The sequence below is a fragment of the Calypte anna genome, chromosome 1 (genome assembly GCF_003957555.1).
Source record: "Calypte anna isolate BGI_N300 chromosome 1, bCalAnn1_v1.p, whole genome shotgun sequence".
Classification (NCBI taxonomy): Eukaryota; Metazoa; Chordata; class Aves; order Apodiformes; family Trochilidae; genus Calypte; species Calypte anna.
The window spans coordinates 110,400,530-110,423,509 of record NC_044244.1 but is presented as its reverse complement, the minus strand read 5'-3'; the positions used below and the strand labels follow the sequence as shown (position 1 = coordinate 110,423,509).

At 44.5% G+C, this 22,980-nt stretch overlaps 1 protein-coding gene across 3 annotated transcripts in view; it reads left to right on the top strand.

Moving 5' to 3' along the window:
- The first annotated feature begins 243 nt into the window (after positions 1–243).
- The window catches only part of C2CD2 (C2 calcium dependent domain containing 2), a 38,367-nt gene continuing 15,630 nt past the window's right edge, over positions 244–22,980 (top strand). For all 3 annotated transcript variants that reach the window (XM_030469298.1, XM_030469297.1, XM_030469296.1), the window contains exons 1-7: positions 244–637; positions 2,949–3,047; positions 13,633–13,752; positions 14,177–14,278; positions 18,050–18,172; positions 18,445–18,565; positions 21,616–21,724. In XM_030469298.1, the coding sequence (XP_030325158.1) occupies positions 356–637; positions 2,949–3,047; positions 13,633–13,752; positions 14,177–14,278; positions 18,050–18,172; positions 18,445–18,565; positions 21,616–21,724 (956 nt within the window). In that variant the 5' untranslated portion in view covers positions 244–355. The remainder of the gene's footprint in view (positions 638–2,948; positions 3,048–13,632; positions 13,753–14,176; positions 14,279–18,049; positions 18,173–18,444; positions 18,566–21,615; positions 21,725–22,980) is intronic.

The window sequence follows — 22,980 nt, the reverse complement described above, 5'->3', positions numbered from 1 at the left end:
GCGGGACTCCAGGGGACCCGCGGGCCCAGCGATACCCGGCCCGGTCCCGGCGGCCGCGCTCCATCCCCCCGCCACCGCCCACAGGGGCAGCGCTGGGCAGGGGCTGGGGCCGCTGTTGAACCGGGCCGGGCTTCCCCTCACCGCCCCGCCGGCAGGGGCGGGCCGGGCGGTGACTGCGCTGTAGGCGGGCGGTGGGAGGCGAGGCGAGGCGAGGCGGTGCGGTGCGGTGCGGCGCGTCCCCGGGCAGGCGGGCGGACGCCGTGGTGCCGCTCCCGGCTCGGGTTGCCGCTGCCCGGCCCCGCCGCCGTGCGCGTTTTGCTGGGGGCCGGTAGCGCTGCTCCCATTATGTTCAGCCATGGCGTGGCTGGCGGGCGGGCTGGCCGAGCTGCGCTGGTACGCGCTGGTCGCCCTTTTCGTGGCGGCGCTGGCCACCCTGGCCGTCTACTTGGTGCAGTACGCGCTGCTGGCCCTGCGGCGGGGCCGGCCGCCCCCTCCGCCGCTGCCGCCACCGCCGGAGGATGAGTTGCTGGAGGAAGGCGGCTCGGTGCTGGCCTGGGCGCTGTCGCTGGGCAGCTGGAGGCGGCAGTGGCGGCGGGCCTGGGTGGCGGCCCTCGGCGCCGAGGCGGCGGCGCGGGCGGTGAGTGCCGGGGATGCAGGTGAGGGGCGGCGGGCGGGAGGGAAGAGGGGAGAGGGGAGAGGGAGCCGCCCCGCCGCAGGGTTCGGCTTGGCAGCACCGGGCGGCGGCTTCCCCGCGCCCGCCGGATCGGGGGCCTGGGGAGGGAGGACTCGCCGGGGAGAGGGCGGTGTGTGCCCCTGAGCCGGAGGAGGCTTTCCCCGCCCGGGCTGTAGGTATAGGTAGGCTGGGACTTGCTCCAAAGGTATATCGGGGTGCCGTGAGCACGCTGCTGACAGTGCCTGCCGGTGTGTTACTGCCCCTCCATGTGCGTTTGTGTATGTGTGTATGCATACGTATGTGTGTGTGGGTATGAATATACATATCATAGAGTCATTGAATGGTTTGGGTTGGAAGGAGCATTAAAGATCATCTGTTTCTAAGCCCCCTGCATGGGCAGGAACACCTCCCGCCAGACCAAGTTGCTCACAGCCCCATCCAACCTGTCCTTGAACACTGCCAGGTCGGAGGCAGCCACAGCTCCCCTGAGCAACCTGTGCCTGTGTCGCACCACCCTCACAGTCAAGAACTTCCACCTAAAGCCTAGGTCTTCCAGTTAAAATCGTGACCCCTTGACCTATCTCTAAATTCCCTTGTAGATGTACGTTTGGTGGCTGCTTGGCAGGAACTTGCAGGAAGCAGCCAGCCAGAGGCACAGAGTAGATAGATGCGTGGGAGTGGGGAAGGATGGGGAGGAAAGCTGTGACCCTTGTGGCTCCTGGTAGGGGCTCGTGCCATTGATAAGATTGTTCAGGCGCAGGGAGGAGGAAACAATGGAAACTTCCTGTCCTGTGCGCAGGCCTGTGGCCCGTCCTTCAGCAAATAAATCCCAGAGCTGGGTTTCTTTCATCTGGTCTTAGGCCATGCTGAGCCCGTGTGCCTGTCAGTGTAATGCTGAGAGGTAGCATCCTCCAGACAGCACAGGATGATGGCCTCTCAGTTTTTGGGCAGTTTGCATTTAACCCAGGTCGGATAAAAAATGCGCAAAACGTGACACCCCCTTCCCATCCCATCTTGCAAAGGGCACAGTGTGACATCCCGCATGGTGGTTTGTAGTGTTATGGCTGGTCTAAGAGGTGAGGCTGTGGCAACCTGGACCTGGGGACTGGACCCTTGCCGTGTCAGTGGCAAATGTTGAGGCCAAATTGCCTAGGAAGTGGCATGTACCTTAATCTCCTGATTTGTGTGCAGCTTTCTCCCTAGGTCTAGGAGGTCTCTCTGTGGCTGGAGCTTGCCCTCCTACATCTCCGGGGGGAGGCGGGGGGAGAAGGGAGGGCAACATGTGTGTGCGTGAAAGATAAGGAAAGCAGTTTAACACTTCCAAGTTACGGCTCTAAGTTAGGGCAGCTGAAAGAGAATGCTCCATCTGCCCTCTCAAATTGCCTGGTGCAGTTTGAGAAAAGCATGGGTTGTACAAAGAAACAAAGGTTTGCCTTGTGCTTGTGGAAGTGGAGAGGCCGCACAGCTTGAGCACAGGTGCTAAGAACTGAAACTAAGTAGAAACAAGCAGCATCTTCTCCTGCACAGCCAGAGACCAAAGCTACTTCCATAGGTGCACACACACCCCGAAGCAGCTGGAGCTGTCTCTAGCCACGAGTTCACTGCCTGGCACTGCAGCATGGCGTGGCTCCTGCTGTCAGCCTCCCAAAACAATGTCAGCAGCACACTGCTAATGAAATTCTGCCATGCAAAACAGCCTTGGATGGTGAGGGAAGCAGTGGTGATGGCTCAGTGTGGGTAGCAGGTGGAGAATGGGAGTGCTGATTTCTCTGAAAGTATGACCTCACTGCCAAAACAGGTATATGTTGTGAAGACTGAATAGCTGTCATCACTGTCATCACTGCCTTCCATCACAAATGAGGAAGGATTGGGGATAGGAAGGCTTCTTTCCCCAGTTCTGCAAGATGTTACCTGGGGTTTTTTAGTTTTGTTACAGTTTTAGCATTTAAAACTGCAGCACTGTTTAGTGCTTTCTCAAACAGAGCAGTTTCACTGAACTCTGCTCACAGGCTTCACTCTGTGCTGTGTACCTTGATATTCTGCTACAGGGAAGGATGAGATATGATTAGGCCCATAGTTATGTCCTAAGTATAGGCTTTCAGGATCTACTCTGTATTAAGTAGTGAGCTGTTGTGCAATTAATACACATGGGTATTGACATACATTTGCAGTTCTGTCTCCAGTTCTCCCAGGAGTTTCACCAGCAGTTTTTATCACTCTTTTTTAAGTGATGGGTTGATCAGCTAATGATGGTTCTCTTTTTTTTCTTTCTTAGGATTCACAGTCGCTTACATTTGAAGAAGATGACCTACCAGAACCACTTGAGCTAGAAGTTAAACAAGTTGTTAGCATTGTAAAGTCAGCTCAAGAGAAGGTAAACTCCAGTTTGGTTTTGTTCCAGTATACTTTTGGGCAGGGAATGTTAACTTTTCTTATTAGCATCAATGGCTGGTTTGTTTGTCAATACTTCTGTACACTTGATCTAAGTTTGTCAAGGCTGGTAAGAGGCTGCCCACTCTCCCATGACTGTCAGTCACATGGCTTCACATCCTACTGCTGAGGCATTGAGTGGGGAATTCATGAAGAAGGAAAGGGACACTTCTTCTCTGGGACAGGAAGATGTCTTTGTCTGCCTCTTGCTGTTTGTCTGCCTCATTACAGGTTTACTTCATAAGTAGGAGCTGGGTAAGGATTAGTGAAACAGCTGTGAAGTCCAGAGGGTGAAGTCTTTACTGAATCCTGTATTCAGTGAGGAGTCAATGGTCTCTTTCTTCCTCTCCCACCCCACATACTACAAAGTGGTTTCCCCCGTGCTTAGTGCATATGAAATTAAAGTAAAGCTGAAAGTGACTCTTAGAACAGGGTAAGAAAAATGTATGTATGCTTAGTATCAATGATAGTTTCTATATTTTCAGCCCAGTGACTGTAGCTACTAGTCATATCTGAACTGGTAATGCTTTTCTTCTTGTTTTGCTTTATTATTTTGTTTTGTTTGTCTGATTTAATGTTGAGCAGCTCTACTCTGATTCCTTTGAAAGCTATGCATGCTTATCTGCCTGATGCACAACTTATAGGCACACCCTGATGTTTGGCAGCTGGAGGTAGCCAGCATAAAAAGTTGTTTGTGTACTTTTTTTTTTTTTAATTCCTTTTTCCTTTTATTTCCTTTTCCCCCTACCAGTGGTCCTTGTCCCAGCAATGTGGGTGAAGAGTCTGGAGCTGGTGGGGCTGTAGAGTTGACACTGGTGTTACTCTGTGTCACTGGAAGACACCACAGTGGGAAATTGTAAGGAGAGGGGATTGCTAGGTTTAAAAGTGGTATGAACAGCCTCAACTTAGACACTGGCCAAACCTCCTGGCCTTCTCCTATGCAAACACGTTTGCAGCCCTGCCTGCCCTCCAGCACATTGCACTGCACTGCCTTTGTATTGTTAGTCATTAGCTTTTATTTGCAGCATTTCTCTGTCGGTTGCTGCCTTCATATATTAGCACACCACTTCAGGTTGTGCCTCAACTGAAGGTTCTCAGAATACTGTGCCTGTGGCTGGACTACAATGAGGCTAAAACCCACTTTGATCTTCTCAGAACCAAGGGCTGCGCTGCAGTCCTGGATTTTCCTAAAGTCACATTGTAGCACTGGGAGCATCTCTGTTGCAGTCATCAGCTAACTTCTGTGTTGTTTAAATGTAGGTTCTGACTTCTGAAGCAAAGAGGTAATTTAGTGCCTATGGTGCCTCCTGAGCACCTTAACCTGCTTTTTTTAACCTTGGGCAGCAGAAGGTAGCAAGTGCTGCCTCCACAGCAGCCCAAGCCTGGGGAACTGCTGGATGCTGTGGGGCTGTTCGCTTTCTCTCCACTACCTATGGCTTTGCAGTCCAGCACCTTCCTTTGTGCCATCCCTGGTCCTTGTCTGACCTTGGGTTGAGCCATTTCAATACACTAATCGAGCTGTTACACTGTAGCCATCAATCTAATGTAGGTTTGCAACAGCTTAAACCAATATAAGCACACTTACAAATGTATGGGATTAAAGATGTTTGCTTATGTAAACTGGGTTGTTCTGAACTGTCCCAAAACCCATTTCCATAATCTTGTGCACAGCTGCTGGAAAAATTTCTCTGAATTATTCGTACTTCTTCAGGTACAACCTGAATATTTATTTGGATTTTGGCGTATAATAACCTTAGAGTGGCACTGGGTTGCCACTTTCCCTCTTTCCTGAAATGCATACCTTTTTCTTCCATATGGTGTCTCTCTTAGATGTTCCTTACATGGTCCAAAGACGGGGAGTTGTGGTGTTTTCTCTCCCCTGTCTGAGTCCCTGTGCTTAAAACTCTTAATCTTTGTGTATGAAATTGAAATCTCTCTCCACAGTTTGTCTAAACTCAAACTTCTGATACATGTTTGTAATTCACTACTGGTGTGACTGGCTCTGCATGTAGTTTGTGACCATATGTTTCATGTTTATCAGTGTTGTAGCATCCCACAGAGCTCTGTGCTTGCCTGAGGCATCAGCTGGCACAAGAGTGTTTTCCTGCAACCGGTTCAACGTGCTGCTTTACTTGTGATCTGCATGGCAAGAGCATTTGGGTGCCTTGATTCAGCAGCCAGGGCTTGATTTATTGCATGGTGTTTCAAATATGTACTTGACCTTGCATAAGAGAGGTTGTGGTCATCAAAGGAAGTGGAAGATTGAGGGTAAGAGGTTGAAATAGCAGTAAACATTGGATGTGTAATGCTTTATGCAGCCATATGCTGATAGAGCCCTGTGGTATGTCTTCTGTGGTGGCTGGTCCTTTGTCCTTTTGCATGCTGGGCCATGGAGTACAGCCAGGCGATGAGCCTACCTGGTGCTGGGAGCAAGCCTCCTGCCTGGGAAGTCTCTCATGCAGTTTTGCTCTGAAACAATGTGGGATTGCCAGCCAGACTGTAATTACTATATTGCTGCTGGCAGCCCTGTTTATGAGCAGGACGCACGCTGACGCATGCAGTCCGTAGGTGTATACAAAGTGAGAAGAAGCAGAGCCTTGGAGAAACTGAAAGCTGTAAAATTGGTGTGTGCTCCACAGCCCAGTGCTGTCGGCATGGTTGGGGAAGCTGGTGGTTGTGAGCTTGGACAAAGCTGTTGTGGTGGGGACAGAGCTGCTCCGTGGCTGATGGTTACACCACAGTGCATCTTGACAAAGCCTCTATTTATGCGTCGCCTTCTCTCCAGCTTTGGGCCAAAGCCTATATATATAGAATGAAGTGGCCTGTTTTCATTGTGTGGTATTGGTTGTTCTGTTTTAATAAAGTAAACATTAGCACTATTCTTAGCTAATTCTTCTAATGTTTCCAGTACTGCAGTCTATTTCCAGAGGTTTTGAGCTTCACAACAACAAACAAAAAAGGCAACAAAAAAGATGATTCTCTTGATGGGAACTTGGCACAGAGAATTTGGATGGAGTAGGCTGTAAGAGAAACCTCCCTTCATGCTTAAATAGAAAGGGGTAAAATGTCCTCGGAGTGCCATTCCTTTAATAAGTGATAATAAGTTGCTATAGAAGAACGGCTGTCTTGGATTGCAACAGCAAACATAAAAACTTCAGGTCAATTTTTGTGTGATTGATCTTTCTGAGGGAAATTGTGGAGCGAAGAGAGAGCTATTTTACAAGCCTGTGAGCTCCTGTGAGCTGTGCAGCACGTCTGAAAATGTCTTATTCACCCACACAGCTGTTGTAGCTTCACTTTGGTGCCACTTTGTAGCCACCCTGCTGTGAGCTGGTAGCCCACCTTTGTGTTGCACTGGGGCATCAGGGCTTCCAGTTCCACTTGCTTCAAAGCAGGTAGACACATTGTGTAGCAAAAGCTGCTTTCTTCTCCGGGAAAAGCTGGGTTTGTGTTGTGACCACTGCACTGAGAACTGGGGCTCATTCTTGGTTATGCATGTGTGTTTATTTCTGATTATTTTTGGTGGGGTGAACTGCCCTGACTATCGTGTGCAGTTCCTATTGTCCTTTAACTCCCTGTTTGCTTGAAAAGCTGTTCTGGAGCTTTGCTGCATTAATGACTGGGTTGTTCCAGTTTTTTTACAAGCCAAAGTGGAATCATAGCCCAGGCAACTTTTTCAGATCTTTTTCTTGCTTTTTAAAAATACTTATGTACTCATTTAAGCTTTTATTCATAATGAATTTACTTTGCTTCCCTGGTGCTTGCTGTCAGTAAATACATTCTGAAAGAATTATATTTTCTTCCAGTCTTTGTTTACCTTCATGTAATGGGTTGACCCTGGCTGGATTCCAGATGCCCACCAAAGCCACTCTGTCACTCCCCTCCTCAGCTGGACAGGGGAAAAATATAATTAAAGGCTCATGAGTTAAGATAAGGGCAGGGAGAGTTCACTCACCGTTTACCATCATGGGCAAAACAGACTTGACTTGGGGAAATGAGTTTAATTTATTACCAATCAAATCAGAGTAAGATAATAAGAAATAAAATCAAATCTTAAAACACTTCCCCCCCACCCTACCCTTCTTCCATACTCAGTTACACTCCCAATTCCTCTGTCTTGTCCCCTCTGTAGCACAAAGGGACAGGAGTGGGAGTTGCAGTCTGTTCGTCACACGTTCTCTCTGCTGCTCCTTCCTTCTCACACTCTTTCCCTACTCCATCCTGGGATCCCCCCCACGGTCCTTCATGAAATTCCCCAACATCAGTCCTTCCTGAGGGCTGCAGTTCTTTGCAAACTGCTCCAGCACAGGTCCCTCCCAGGGGTGCAGTCCTTCAGGAACAGACTGCTCCAGCATAGGTACCCCACAGGGTCACAGTTCCTTCCAGGAGCCTGCTGGGCTTCCCAAGGAGTCACAGCCTCCTTTGGCCAGCCATTGACGCTGGAATGGGTCCTCCAAGGGCTGGAGGTGGTTATCTGCTCCACTGTGGACTTCCATGGGCTGGAGGGGGACACCCTGCCTCTCCGTGATCTTCACCATGGGCTGCAGGGGAATCTGTGCTCCAGCTCCTGGAAAAATTCCTTCCCCTCCTTCTTCACTGACCTTAGTGTCTTCAGGGTTGTTTCTCTCACAGATTATCATTCCACTCTGGCTGGTACTGCACATTTTTCCCCCCTTAAATATGTTATCCTAGAGGCACTACCACCATCACCATGGGCTCAGCCTTGGCCATCTGGGTCCATCTGTCATTGACTCTGTTGGACTTGGGGGAAACTTCTAGCAACTTGTCACAGAAGCCACCCCTGTGCCCCTCCCACTACCAGAATCTTTCTATGCAAACTCCATGTATTTGTCTAAATAAGTTGTTCCTTAAGTCTTCTTTCACCACATTGGTTTGCCTCCTAAGTCACTTCTGTGCACCCATTCTGTGCAGCTAGCAGCTGCTGTTATATCCAGTGTCTTGAACTTGGTGGCTTGAAGTGACACACAGCCCTACAGGTGAGGCCTCACCATGCAAGGAGATTACTTCTTGTATCTCTGAAAGTACTTTTTAAATGCATTTTAGGCTTTTGATCTGCCCTTCCAGTGGCTACGTCACACTGTGGCTGACTTCATGCATCTGGATATCTCTTCTTTTGGTGTTCTGCCAGTGATAAGATGCCCTTTGTAGGAGTAATATTTGTTAATTCTCATACCCACAAGCTCTGTATTTTGAATTGCATTTCTTTTCTAGTCTTCAAGGATTTTCAGCTTTTCTGTGTGATGTCCTAATTTTCTTTTACATTGCTATTTTGAGTTTGTTTTCCTCAGCATTGCACTTTCTTTCAGATTTCTCCTGAGGGATTGTGAACATTAAATATGCAATAGGGTTGGCACCTGACAGGCTTCGTTGTAACTTGTGTTGAGCTTTCACATCCTTGCTCACTGTACTGTCCTCTCTCTTTCAGACACATCCCTTTTCATCTTAACGTGGGAATGATGAAGTATAAGCTTAATTATCAGTGGGGTGACCCTACTGAAATAGAGAAGGCTACACAATGGGTCTAGCCTACCTGAGAGCTGAGTGTCTTGTCAAAGGAAGACATTAGGGTTGGGATTTGTTGGGTTCAGTGGAGATCATACCGGCTAGGGCACTGTCAGGTGGCCTGCCTGTCTTCCAGATGCTGCAGCAGATGTGCATGGGCCTCCTATAGGCATGTTGCACCTCTGTCAGCCTGGCACAGGGGTCAGGGATGCCTTAGCACCCCAGCAGCACCATGTGCCTGTGGCTTTGAAACTGAATCTCTCTTCAAGCTACTGCAGCACAAATTGGCAAACCTCTCCTGAGTTTTAGTGTCTTCCATTTCTCTCTGTCTTCAGCTGTGCTGTCTCCCAAACTGGTGTGTAAAGACTTGTGTGTTAGTGAGGCTGAACTAGCAGGTGTCTTTCTGGTAGAAGTACTGTTTCCTGTTCTTGCACCACTTGCTGCTTGCTTTATTTGATACGCAGATTGAAAATTATTATTTCTGTCCTGTCTCCTTGTACCCCTTGCTTCTTTTATTCCCTCCTCCCTGTTTTTCCACTTTTTTGAGTTTGTATGTCTGTTGGCCTCAAAGGACTGGATAAATTCACTTTTCTTGTCAGTTTCTTCTTTGTTCCTGACATGGCAACTCTCTCCTGTGCTCATTCCATCACTCACCATGCCTTCACCCTGGTGTTTATCATCATTTTAGAAAACCAGTCTGGGGCTGTCTTGGTATATTTGCAGGAAAATTTGCTTTGATCCTAGCTTCTAAAAATCTGGGTTAGAAATTGCATATTTCTTCTTCCCTTCAATTTGTCTGTGTCATTTGGCAACTCCTTGAGTAAGAAGCTACAAAAAGCCCCCCAGAAGTTAATGCTTTTGTAACCAAGATGGTGTAATTCTTTTGAACAGCGGAGTGTTATGACTGAAAAGGCAGAAGTTTCTGACTGGAAATTTTCTTAGGGTGAGGTTTTAAGCTCAGTACACAAACTGCCTCTTTGGCTGTTGACGAGGTAAGTTTTCCCTGCCAAAAAAAAAAAAAAAAAAAGCCTTCTCCTCTGAGTAGTACTCCAAAACAAATACGGGAAATGAGGGGCATCCTACATCTAAGAGCATACTGAACCCTACAGTGAAGATCAAGGAAGCTTCCACTGCATGGCTGCCTCACATTGTATACTCATTTTCCTGTGAAATTATTAAACATTTGTATAAATTACATAATGCTGAATAACCCACTCTTTCTGGAAATCAATGCCAAATGCATTAAAAGCTGTTCCTTTACAGAAGAAAACCTGTAATGCTGAGGGTTTTTGACGTGCAGGTGATGCAGTCAGAGCTTGGGGAAGATGAAGGAGCCCTTCCCCAGCAGGGCTCTCAGACTTTTCCCCTGAAGTCAGGGCCCTTCACCCACCCTAAAGGGTGGTGAAGGCCCCTACAGGGCCACAGAAAGGACCCCACTGCCATGTGCTGAGAGAGGAGGGAGCAGTAACAAGGAGGCTGTGTATAACACATGGATCAGTGGGGTGCCAGTGACAAAACTGTGACCTCTCAAGTGAAGAGGACCCCACATGTGAGGAGAAGAGGCATTCCAGAGCTTCTTGAGGTGATGCAGCTTCTGCTGCTACTTCAGAAAGGAAAGAAACTGAATTTCTGCTGTTCTGTCTGGAGGAACCACAAAGGGAAAAAGTCAAGAGATACAGGGGGAGGGCAAAGCAGGGGGAAGGACTTTAATAGCTGTGGGTACCCAAGTTTGGACACTTCACTTCCTTAGAAAAATACTTGTCTTACTGCAGCTGAAGTGCTTTCTCAGTCCTCGTGTATATGAAAGGTTTTTTAGGATAATTTTATGAACAAGTTTAGATATGCATAAGCAAGGTGTGTGGAACTGTACAGCAGCAAATTGGGTGCCTGTGTCAGGCAGACAGGGAAGAGAGTCCAGCTTGGTTGTGGGGTTTTGACGTGGCACATCACCCTCATGGTGGGCCACTGTGGTCAGGGACAGTGTCAGGAGATCAGGGGCAGGGATGGAAGGTGTTGAGCAGAGAGCAAGAATAACCCTGGTATGGGGGTGATCGCATGCCAGGAGGCAGCTCAGTGCAGGGAGGGACGGACAAGGGCTGAGGAGGAGTCGAGGTGCAGCCTTGCCAGCAAAGGCACCTGAGGAAGGGCTGGGAATGCCTTCTGCAGGATGTCCCCAAAGTGCATGGGCTGCTTGGGCTGGAGGGAGGTTAGTGCCACAGAGTTGCTGGAGAGAGAAAACACCTTGGTCTTGCTGATGGAAGATCCCATTTTTTTTGTGTGTGGCTACTTCACCACACCCTGTTTCTGCCAATTTAGGTGGTCTTGTTTGTCTAGATGTAAAATGGCAAAGGAGAGCTGAGACATGACCCCTCTAGGAGTTCAGAATTAGCCAGCCATAGCTGCTCTGTGGTGGTGCAAAGGTTTAATTTTTAAAGAGCAGTTTGATATAGAAATGACAGGTTTTCTAGACTCTCAAACCCAGTATTGATGCCTGGTTATGTCCAGGGTATGGAGAGGTAGAAGACTGATGAAGAAGATAAATGACTCCCTTCCCATCAGTCCAGATGCTGCTGCTTTCTCTTTTTGCTCTTCTTTGCTCCCTCCGTCCTCTTTTTCTCCCCTGTTAATCAGAAACATTTGCTTTACCTGGCTCCCTTCTACTCTTCCTCTGTGCTAAGAGGATGAATTTGAGGAAGCAGGCTGGATGGGGCCTTGGAAAAAGAGGAGCAATGCACAGGAATCTTCAGTATTTGTCTTCATGTGAATGTTTCAGAGAAAATAGCCTGCTTATTTCTGCTCTGGTCTATCAAATTCATCCACTACACTTTTAAGGGAATGTCACTTAAAAAGGGAACCAGCAGTTGTGGTCTCTTTAATCAACTTCTCACTTCTTGTGGCAGCTTCTTAAATGAAAACAGAGTTGCTTTCTCTTCAAATTCTAGCCCAGAATTCTACTTCTCTCAGTGTTCTGACTCCACAAGCCACCCTGCTCCCAGAACAAAGGGATTCACTTGACAGAGAGATACACTTTTTCTATTAAAAATGTAGAAAAACTCTTTTTTTTCTTGGTTGGATTCAAAATTAACAGACCTCTGTACCTGAAGACCCCAGTTATTTTATTAGAAGTGAGGGGAGGAGTAGGACTTGGTAGATGTCTTTGGCAGAAAATAAGTTAATCAAGGAGACTAAAAGCCCAAATGCTACTGGTTTGTGCTTGTTAAGTAAAAGCATAAATATTTTTTTAAATGGGTGTAGCATCTCTTGGCAAGATGTAGAAAGAAGTGGAAATTCCACCACCAGAAGCATCTGTTTTCATCCTAAAGTAAACTTAGAAGTAAACATTACTAAGGAAAAAGTGGCACATGGACTCAGCTACCAGTCTCTTGCCGAGCTATTTTTTTTTTTTAATGTAGTAATCAATTGCATACCAGGCAACCTTTGCTCTAAGACATCCAGAAATTCCAGAACAATTGCTCTGCATCACATGTACAGCAAGTCCAACTTGTTCTGAATACACTGAGCTTCTTTTGCATGTGTGGATGAAATGCTGCATGGATGATACACCACTGCATTTAGGACGTGCAAGTGTCATCAGCTTTTGCATCAGAGCTGCCCTTTTCCCTCCTTTGCCCTCCAAAAAGAAGATTTGTCCATTTCTGAAGTATAGTTTGCAGAAGACAAACCTGAAAAGTCAGATTTTTTTGCTTCTGAGTGTGTATGGAATTTTTAGTTGTCATGGCCCCTTCTTTCCCCCTCTTGTTTTTAATTAAGTCTCTACTTTAATGGATGTGCTCTGAAGCCCTTGATAATGCTCTAGTGCTTCTTATAATATATACTATAGAGCCCTGAGAGGTAAAAGATATTTAAGGAGAGACTGATAATGGTCTTCTAGAAGGTACACAATTCATTTTAAAGCCTTCAACTTCAATCCCAGTGTCCATAAGTGAAGCAGCAAGTGCACAAGCATAATTTGACAGCATATATGCAGATCTTCCATCAAACAAATCTTACAATAAATTAGTTGTCTTAGCCTTAACCTGCTTAACTTCACCTAGGTAAATCTAGCAGTGGAGCAGTGGTCAGAATAATGAGAGAGGGACAGCATCAAGCAGCTGTTTTCAGCCAGCAGAGTTGTTTGCAAAGTCAGCTTCTTTCCCTGGTGTAATGAGTGACTTCTGGCTTGTGTACCTAGGGCTTTCCTGTGCTGCCAGGCACTTTCCGCACACTGCAGGAAATTGGCACAGCAGCTCTGGCACCTTGGTCAGATTGCAGAGAAGAGGGAAGAATAAGCATTCAGTGTTTGTAAACCGAGTGTGATAACAAGTCAAATTACTGCTCATGAAAGCGAAGGAGTGTACTCAATGCAGTATGTTGCAATCAAGTGGTGTACTTGATTGTTACTTCTCCCAGACATTTAGCTCCATCACTAAATTTCAGGGGCTTTCTTGGTTTGGTTGGAGACCTGAATAAACGTCTGAAAGTTCCTGCCCCTTCCCACTCCACTGGGAACTGGAATTACCCATGCAAAATTCCCTTCTGCAGCAGCAGGGTTGTGCCAAAGTTTCACATTTGTAGGCTACGACTAAAACAAATCTTTCTTGGTAAAACCAGCTGTCCTATAGTGGGCAGGAGCAGGATTGAACTTCTTTGTCTCCCTTAGGCAAAATTGTGATCTGTGAGCTTTTAATATATATGTGAAACACAGAGAGTGGAGTCTTTGTCAGGTAAGGATAACAATAGAAAAATAATTCTGAAAAATACCAGAATTTCCAGTTACTAAATTCCATGTGGCATGAAGCAAACTCTTCAACTATGTTTTCTATAATTAAATGTAGAGAAGTAGATACGGGTATTGTTTACAGATCTCTCACCTATGGAATTTAGCATAATTCTGGTAGCTTAAAGTCCTTCCTTTTCTTAGTTCTTTTTTTGCCTTCACCAAACCTTCTGAAAACTAATTTGCTTCTCCCTTCCTTTGTCTCCCTTCACACCTTTTATTTCTTTAGGTGATTTCTTGCAATGTTGTGGGAGATTCTGTTACATTTGTTGTCACTGTCTCAGACACTTCCCAGGCAGCTGCTGAAGGTCAGTCGTACATTGTGAAAGTGTCTCCACTTCACTTGCAGGTAAAGTGTTAAGTGTTTTCTCTCCTCTTCCTTTTGTTATGTATAGTCTCCCAGCTGAGCTGAACATCCTGTTTGCAAAATGCATACAAGCTGATGTTAGCTCTGGTAAAACATTTGGTAATATTACAGTTTCCCTCTTGGGATAGTAATAAATTAAAAAATTAATAAATTAAGCTACCTCCTTAGGAGACTCTGGATAAATAACATGTTGGGTAGACTATTTGGATGTATAGAACAACAATATCCTTTTTTGACTGAGATGCAGTCTCAAAGATTAACTTCTGCATTTTAGACTGTCACTTTGAATTTACTTACTTGGAAACTGGTATCATCCTTCCTTTGGTGAGCCTTAGCATGGAGCTTGACCTACAATTTCTTTACAGGACACCAGAACATTCTCCAGTAACTTCTTTCCTATTCACAGCTTCAGCTTTATGTGAACGACAAAGGAGAAGATGTCAAAGTTGAGTGGCTCCTCATTAACGCCGATGAAACCAACTTTGAAATCCAGCCAACAGTGCAAGAGGTCAGTCAGTAAGTTTTACTTGTTGTAATGGTAGAGAAGATGGGTCTCCATCATTTTGGTGCAAAAGTGCTTTAGGTTAGCAGTAGAAATGTCTAGAGCTAAGATACTGGGTGAGGCTGCAAGAGCTGAAACAAAAATGCCATTCCTTTCTGCTGGGTGCCTTGGGTAGAAACATGGAGCAGTTGCCTGTTGGCAGTGCTGCATTGAACTGCGTCAGTGACATCTGCTGTGGTTCATCTGCCAAACTACATCTCTGGAATCTAGGAGCATTTCTTAAGGTTACTGAAGCATTAAAGATAAATGAAGTCTGTATTTGAGAGACAAATTACTTGGCAAACATTTTTCATACGAAGTCAAAGGCGTGAAATGTCTGCTCCTAAATGACCTCTTGGAGAGGACTTCTAAAATAACAAAAAAAGCCAATTGTAATGATATTCTGATCAAAGTAATTACAAAGTTGTTCCTTCCTTAACTTATAACATTTTTTAAATCAGGCAACAGTAGTTCAGAAAGAGCTCTGAAGAAACAGAATTATTTAAGTAAATTATGGGTGATCTAAAATATCTTTATACTTTTGGAACTGCATCTTATCTTAGTATGTAAACACTTGGTTCATTGGGAGTTTTTTATTGGGACATCCCCTGTGTGTTTCTTCATGACTGAGGCTGGATTCTGCCTTTGACTCTTCACAATTATTTTTTCCTATTTTGGTGAAAACATGGTGACTGAAACCTTCTTTACAGCAGTGGCACAACACTTGGTTACGTTTTGTGTAACTGATTTTCTAACTAACAGCATCTTTTAAAAACTAGTTTTTTTCTATAGTAGAACTGCTTCTAAAGACCTGTACTAAGTGACCTAGAATCTTAATTTATTACCACACTTTTTTACACAAAAATATGAATGTTATAACTAAAGCCAGACAAATCCTTTGAAGTGTGTTTTAATGTATATTTTCCTGTGCATGCGTAGCAATGTAGATGACCTTCACGTGTTGGGGTGGCATGGTGATTATTCACATATTGAAGAGTCGTTAAGTACTCACTGTCAAATGCAGATGAGTCTGGTACAGTCACTAGACTTACCTGGAGTTCACAAACAGAATTGCAAAGGAGTTGTTGCTTGCTGTGCTTTTCCCATGTTCTTAAATAGAGCCATGTTAATTTCTCAATAGTTAAGAACTTTGTATTCGCTTTGAATTTTCTATTAGCAGTTAGGGAAGAGGGGAGGAAAAAAAAATAAAAGAGCTAAAATCTGTGAGCAACCTACATCTCAGAAAGAGCTTCAGCTCCTAAACTTAAATGTCAACTTTTATGTCTTGTTTTTTCCTCTTTTGGAAGAAATATTATGTGTGCAAATAAATGCCTTCAATTGTTTGTGATTATCTACACAGTGCATTTGTCATCAGGCAAACAAGATGGGTATAATAACCTATTTCCTGATGACAGGGGTGAAGCTGCCTTGTTTTTGGCAACCTGACTGTTGCCAAACTGGTAGAGACTGGTAGGGCTTGGCTTAGCATGGTTGTGCATGTGGCTTTACGTGCTGGCTTGCCCAAAGCTAGCCACAGTAGCTGACTGTACACCCCTAGCCCACTTCAAACATAATGTAAAATGTGTTGCCCTAAGCTTTTTTGGTTAGCACTTAAGCCATTGTGGCTTGAATTGCAGAGGCTGTTGTGATGGAGCATTACTTTACAACTAAGGATGGGCTGACAGGAGGTTCTTTAACCAAACTGCTTTCCACATAACCATGGAAACATCAGACAATACCTATGAGGAGAAGTCAAATTATTGCTCTTGTTACCATTGAATAACATATGGAAGATTAGGTCAATGGCAAAGTGAGTGTTGGGTGATATTGTACAAGTTGACACCGTTCTTCATCAAACAGTGTCTGGGAACATAAATATTGGAATTACTGAAACTGAGGCTTTAGACATCCTACTTTACTTTAACATTTTTTTTAAAGTAGAAGAGTACTGTGCAGCTTGCAGAAATGTACTGCTGCCTCTTTGCTTGGTGGCTGTAGGAGGCAGAACAATGTGAAGAAAGCAGAGTCTCTGTGGGGCTGGGTGATGTTGTATGTTCTGAGCCATAGCGACCTGTCATCAAAGGGCCATGAGGTAAGAAGGCAGTGAAACAGGATTGATTTCTGTACACAACATTCCTGGGATTTTTATGAAACTCCTTAAATGTTTCTGTAACACCTGGGTAATTGGGAAAGGGCTGTTACTCCAAATCTGTTTTGACCTGTTGTGCAAGCTGCAAGCATAAGGAGTGCAGGAGTCACTGGAGGATCGTTCTTCTACACCTAAGAAAGGACTTTTGGAAGGCTTTTGGGATGATAGATTGCCTCTCGTGCTGAGGTGTTCTGTGACAGATGAGTGTGGTGCAGAGTGCCCAGGGTGACAGAGCAAAGCCTGTGCTCCACCAGCTTAGCAGGGGTGTGGTTTTCTGAGAGCTGGGCTGGTACTGCCTTGCAGCTTCATGGTGCTGTGTGGCACCATGGGTCAGGCAGTGCTGGAAGCTGGGGGGGCACAGCTGCAGTGTTAACAAAGCAACCTACCAGGGTTAGGCCTTCAGTCCCCCACTTGATCTCCCTGATGGTGCAAGCGGGGTGTCTTTGTTATCAGTGTGCCTTGTCTTTCTAGCAGGGCTTTTTGTGATGGCCATGGCACAGTGTTTATAGGCATACTCCCACCAGACAGCAGCATGTAGAAAGGTGCCTTTTTTCTGCTATGGTGTGATTATTGCATTTTCCAGCTGTTCTTCTTTTAAAGTCTTGTTCTGGTAATAGTAAAGCTTCTCGGTTAAGGCACCAGGTGAGAAAGGATGGATGAGTCCACTGTTGTTTAGTTCAGATCTTTGTCGCCTGCTTCAGTCTTTTCTTTAGAAAAGATACCCCACTGAGGTTTCTTCTGTGCCACCTTTGGAGCAGCTGGGTAGTAAACTGCTCTTTCTCTGATAGCTTAATTTAAAAATAGGCTCACTGTAGGTGAAGGCTCACTGAGCAGAAGAGATTTTCTGAGGAGCATGACACGGGAAACAGGCTTCTCTGCGGGCACAGGGAGGGCAGGGGTGGTTCACCATCTTCATACACCTTACAATTAATTATATGAAGCTACATCTGTATGCAGTATCCATGCTCTATTCTGACCTCTCAGAGACTAGTGCCAAATGCAGATTGCTGTGAGATTTTTGAATGGACAAATGTGAGTTATTTCCCTCAAGCAGCATGACTGTCTGTCCGTACCGTGCACTTTTTAGTAAGACCAAAAACCTCCAAGAGGTGCAATGATTTTTTTTCAGTGCAGCAGAGGATTAGCTTCTTCTCAGCTGTTGCAAGCTGGCGTAACTCCCATTAAATCAGTGGGACAGTGCTGATCTGCTTATCTGATGACCTCAGCTGTTCTGTCAGTGGGGTGCAAAGCAGTACAAAAACTTTAATAAAACACCATCATAAAATACAAACTTCTGATTTTGGGGCTGATAACTGTGCCTTCCTAACTTTCAAACACCATGCAACTTCTTCAGTGTGCATTTCTGGTTTCCTTTAATGGATAACATTATAAACTTAAGTAATTATTTGCATGATCTTTTGTTACAGTTTGGTTTTGGCAACAGAAACTCTCTCTCTCTCTCTCTCTCTCTCTGTCAAAGTTTTAATGTTCAATAAATAGCTTTGATGATTTAGATATACCAAATTAATGTTTGCCTTAACTTCTTTCTTCTGAGTTTTGAGAAGCATGATTGATTTTTTTCCTCTTAGGGACAGACAGCAGGGACATGTGCAATATCTGAAACACTCAGAGATGTTTTGAAGGACCTCTTTAGCTCAGTTTCTCCATCCGTGGTGTTGAGTACAAGGCCTACAGCCATAAAGGAGGTTCAGGTAAGCCTTATTTCTACCAAAATCTTTTTGTGAAGTATCCTTCTCCTTAGCGTTTTTGACTCAAAAGTGATTAAGTTTAACACTGCTTGGTGATGAGAAACAACTGGAGCACATTGTTTAAAACAGCATAACCTTGGGCAGTGAAGGCTTTGTGATTGTAGCTCGTGGGTGGCTGTTGCACATATCTGCTTCCCTATATCAATGTCACAGAAGTCAAAAGAAATTGGTATCTGCATATGTATCATCCTGGTTGTTCTGCTTACTTTTCACAGAATGTACAGAATGTAAGCCTTCTCCCTCAGGGCACTAGTCCACCAAAACCTCCAAGGGCTCACGAACTCAAACTGCTGGTGAAGAACATCGCTGTAAACCTAACTGATCACAGTGCTGCAGGTAACCTAGCCCATAGAATGCTGCTCATTTTCAAGCAGGGTTGTTTTTTTTTTCTTTTCCTTTCTGGTGAAATAATTTGGAAGTTCTGGGTTATGCCCTTTCTCTCAGAAGAAGATGTAAGAAATTGCTGTACTTCAAGACGCAGACTTAGGCTTGTACAAAACCTGTATTTTTTAGTTTGAGCATTTAAACATCTTGATCTTCTTATAAATAAATCCATAATTTTTGAAAACAGAACGAAATTGGCATATTTATAAAGTTGGTTAATTAGTTTCTGGATTTTAGTCTTACTTTCTACAAGTTATCACTTTGAGTGTACCCAACATGAGGGGCTCAGATCCAACCCTCCATTAGCTGTTAGCAATGACATCGGTTTGGTTCCATTATTACCCCATTTTGACAGCTGCTTTTCTTTACTTTTGAGCAGTTTAATGACTTGCTAAACTTTTCTCCATGCAAACCCTCCACAAAGTTGATGTTTTGTTGTCAGGGATTTTTTCCCTCTAACAAAGGACCTCTGTGGGCATGGGAGGGAGTACCTCTTTGCAAGTGGAGAATGAGGCCAAAAAGGAGGTCACTGCCTAGTGAAGTTGCACTGTTGGTTTGGCAAAAAAGCACCAGGCCTGCCAAGCAAGTACTCAAATTTCTTCAAATGCAAACACGCCTCTATCACTGATTGAGGCATGAGCAGGCATATTTCAGATTTTGTCAGTGGAAATACAAATTTGAGGCTCTTTTATTTATGGTCACTAACAATTCCATAACAGTCTTTTTAATGGAAGCTTGTGGCTGCTAAATTGGGCAAGGCATTAGTTTTGGATAAACATATCCTACTTGCTCTACTGATTTTTTCAGTTAGATGTAATAGGTTTCTGCCCCAGACTCTTGCATAATGCTGTTTTTGCTGTGCTTGTTGAAAGTGATTCCCCTGTAACTTTTTTGCAGGCTGTTTCTTTTTTTTTAAAAAAACAGATTATTTTTATAGAAGTTTTGGAACTCAGTGCAGTGAAATACCCTATATAAATAAAACTGTGCTGGAAACTGTAGATCACAGGAAAACCTCATTCAGAATTTATTACTCCATAATTCTGTAGTGCAAATGAAGCTTTTCAAAAGAGCAGATTATTTTGGCTGCCTTTAAAACTCATGAGATGAGATGAAATGAGATGAGATACCTTTATGAGCATACAGTGCATGCAACAGAGGATTCATCTTATGGGAAACCTTTCTGCCCCCTCTCTGAAAATGAGAGGAAGAGAGGACAATTAATGTTCTCTGCTTTGGAACCCAGATTTTGAGAGGCAAAATCACTATTTGCTCTTCAAAAAAGATATGGAGGGAATTTTTCTGGTTCCCCAGAGACTCTGGGAGTGTAAACACTTTGGAACTTATGAGTATCATTCTGGGGTTTAGCTGATACACTCAGAATTCTGTGGAAGTACTGCACAGCTGGGAAGATGCTAGCTTCTGGGCATAGCCTGCTGCCTTTTAATTATTGTTCCTTTCCCTTTTCCTGGCTTTGTCTTGCAGCAGTGATTAATTATCCTGTTGCAGCTCTGAGACTTGATAAAAGTGTGCAATGTTGCAGGCTGACCTGCATAGATACATAGAGGGCTGGAGAAGGTTGGTTTATCTGTCCTGATCATTATCATCCTATAAACCATGGGTGTTAGGATGATTTAGAGGAGCTTGTGTCTTTCCTGTAGATATGTTAGTTCACCTGGTGAGTAACCACAGAACTGGCCTCTGCTTATGGGCCGTGCCCATTTTTATCTCCTTAGTTTGTTTATGTAAACAAAGATTATCTTAGATTTAGTACTATATGGCCCACAGTGTATCATCTAGGCCAAAAGTGATTGCTGCTGTTAAGGAAAAAAATTCTTTGTTGTGTATTCCGGGGTGTGCAGGGCAGAAATGTTGAAATACCCTGTTCAGTGTCAGTCTGTCAGTGGCTTCTTTGTAATTTCAGGTGGAACTATACAACTTTTTCTGCCACAGGCTGCTGAGCTTTGCTGTCTGCAGAGACATATGTCTGGGCTAGCAGAAAACTGCTCCAGGTTCATTAACTCGGGCTCAGCTCACTATGAAAGCAGCTAAAATACTTACTCCAGAGTTATCTTGGATCCCAAATAAGCTGCCTGTACACAGTACTTTGTATCCTTCTAAAGCCTTGCCAGCCCAAACTGCTTCTGTGCCTGAGACAGGGCTCATCCACAACTCTGATGCACCACAGGGGACAGCTGAGAGCTTAAAATAAACACAGATTCTTCTGGACAATGGGAAGCAGCACATCTTTTGTTTGCTTTGCACACAGTCAATACTGAGCTTTTTGCCACTTTCCTTGATATTTTAGAAGCCTGGGACTGACACCATTTCTGATTCTGTGAAAAATGTACAAAACAAATTATTTTAAGAGTAGCACACTGTGCAAACTGTCTCCCCTCACAGTAGCAATATAACTAACCTAATCTACGTTTGCACCACTATCAAATTCCAAGATCAAGGTAGAGGTATTTCAGCACCAGCACTCTAAAATGCCATGGACTTGTTAAAAACTGCAGTACACAAACCCATTGTTAATTAACACTACTGTCACCACTTCCTTGCTAGACAAATCAGCTTGCTTTGATGTCCAAAGAGACCACAGTAGTAACTTCTGGGTATTTTTGAAGCAGCTGAAAGGAGCTTCACTCCCCCGCTGCTCACTCTCACACCACCACCTCCTTGTTGTACATTGTGTCTCCCTATCCTTGCTGATCATTTTATGCCTTCACATTTTTACTTAAGGCCAGAATCTAAATTTGAGCCATCATGTTTCACACTGAGTAGAATTATGCATAGGACAGTGATGGGGCAGTCTTGATCATTGCCATTAATGTAGGTGGTATACAAACTGAGGGAAGATGTTTATTCTGTGGGAGAGGAAAGGAAGTGTTTCTGCTAATTGGTTCATGTAAGGAAGGGAGTTCTTCACTTTCTTCTGAGGAAATGTGCCTCCTGGGGATGGAATGCTAATAGCTGGATATTGATTTTTTTTTTTTCCCTTACAGGCAGCACAAACCTTGCGTGTATAGTTCAATTGAATGACCCTATGCAGAAGTTTTCCACCTCTGTAGCCAAATATGCTGCAAATCCCTTTTGGAAGGAAGAGTTTATCTTGTAAGTAACTTGCCTACTGAGAATACATTTATGGGAAAGCATCTTTTTTTATTTAACCAATGTCATGTTTTTGAGGGAAAAACAGCATTTTGAAATATGTCCAGTTGGGTGGCTTTAGAGAAATCTGGAGCCAGTAGGGACTTCAGTTATCTAATTACTCTCTGACTGGAAATGAGATGAAATAGGTCTCTAGATCTTCCCTAGTGGATATCTGATTCTAGTAAATAACAGCAGTAACAGGCTTAATAAAGCACCCTTTGCTTCTGTACAATGCCAAGAAAAGTGTTATTAAGGTTTTGAATCCGCCTCCCTGTGAAAACTGCATCCGAGGAAATTTGATGTCTCTCTTTTCCCTCCCTGAGTGAAAAATGTAAATGTGCAAAAAAAACCCAAAACAAAAAACAACAACAAAAAACCATCTAAAAGACTGGTGGCTATGATTTAAAAGGGGGTGTAAAACTAGATAGAATTTTCTTTTGTACAAGAATGGGACTTTTTGACAGCCTGCACGATATTCTGTAGTTCACACAACTTCTGTAAATAAGGTCAAAAGTGAGCAGTTATAAAACTATTTTAATATCCACTTCCCAGCAGCAGTGCAAAAATATCTGGCAGCTTCTGTATTGTACAGATAGAGGAAGGGGGAGTCACTGATGGTTACTGATAGGTCAGAGGGGTTTTTCTCCAGTGGCTTTAAACATATGCACAGGCATGCAGAAACAGCTTCCCAGGGGAATGGGGTATAGGTGCTGCCATGCAACAGACTGCAGATACTGCTCTTTTTTCTACCAGGCTATAAGTGTGAGAGGCACTTCATGTGAAGTGGAGTCTCTTGGGTTCTTTCTTTGGCTTTGCTTCCCCTTCGCAGTTCTATTTATATGTATATTTATATAAATACATCTTTCAGAGAGTAATGCTGCTTAGCTCGTGTGACATTTTTCTTCACTGTCTATTCACAGCCTGGCATCCACTGTGTTCGTTCCTTCCTTGGCAAAGCAGAGGCTTAGCTTCCAAGGAACAAAGTGTGTATTCAGACATCTGCCTGCCTGTGCTGAGTGCCCTCTTCCTCAAGGAGTGTTGTGCACTTCTGTGTGCTCCTCTTCAACTTGAAAGGGGGAGTGAGCACGCACACAGTGCACAGATTTTTCTGCCTTCTCATCACAGCCTGCAGGACTGTGAATGTTCTTGGGTGTGCACTGCAGAAACAGGAGACCTGAAGGCAAAAGTGACATGCTGTTTGATTTGAGGGAACATGC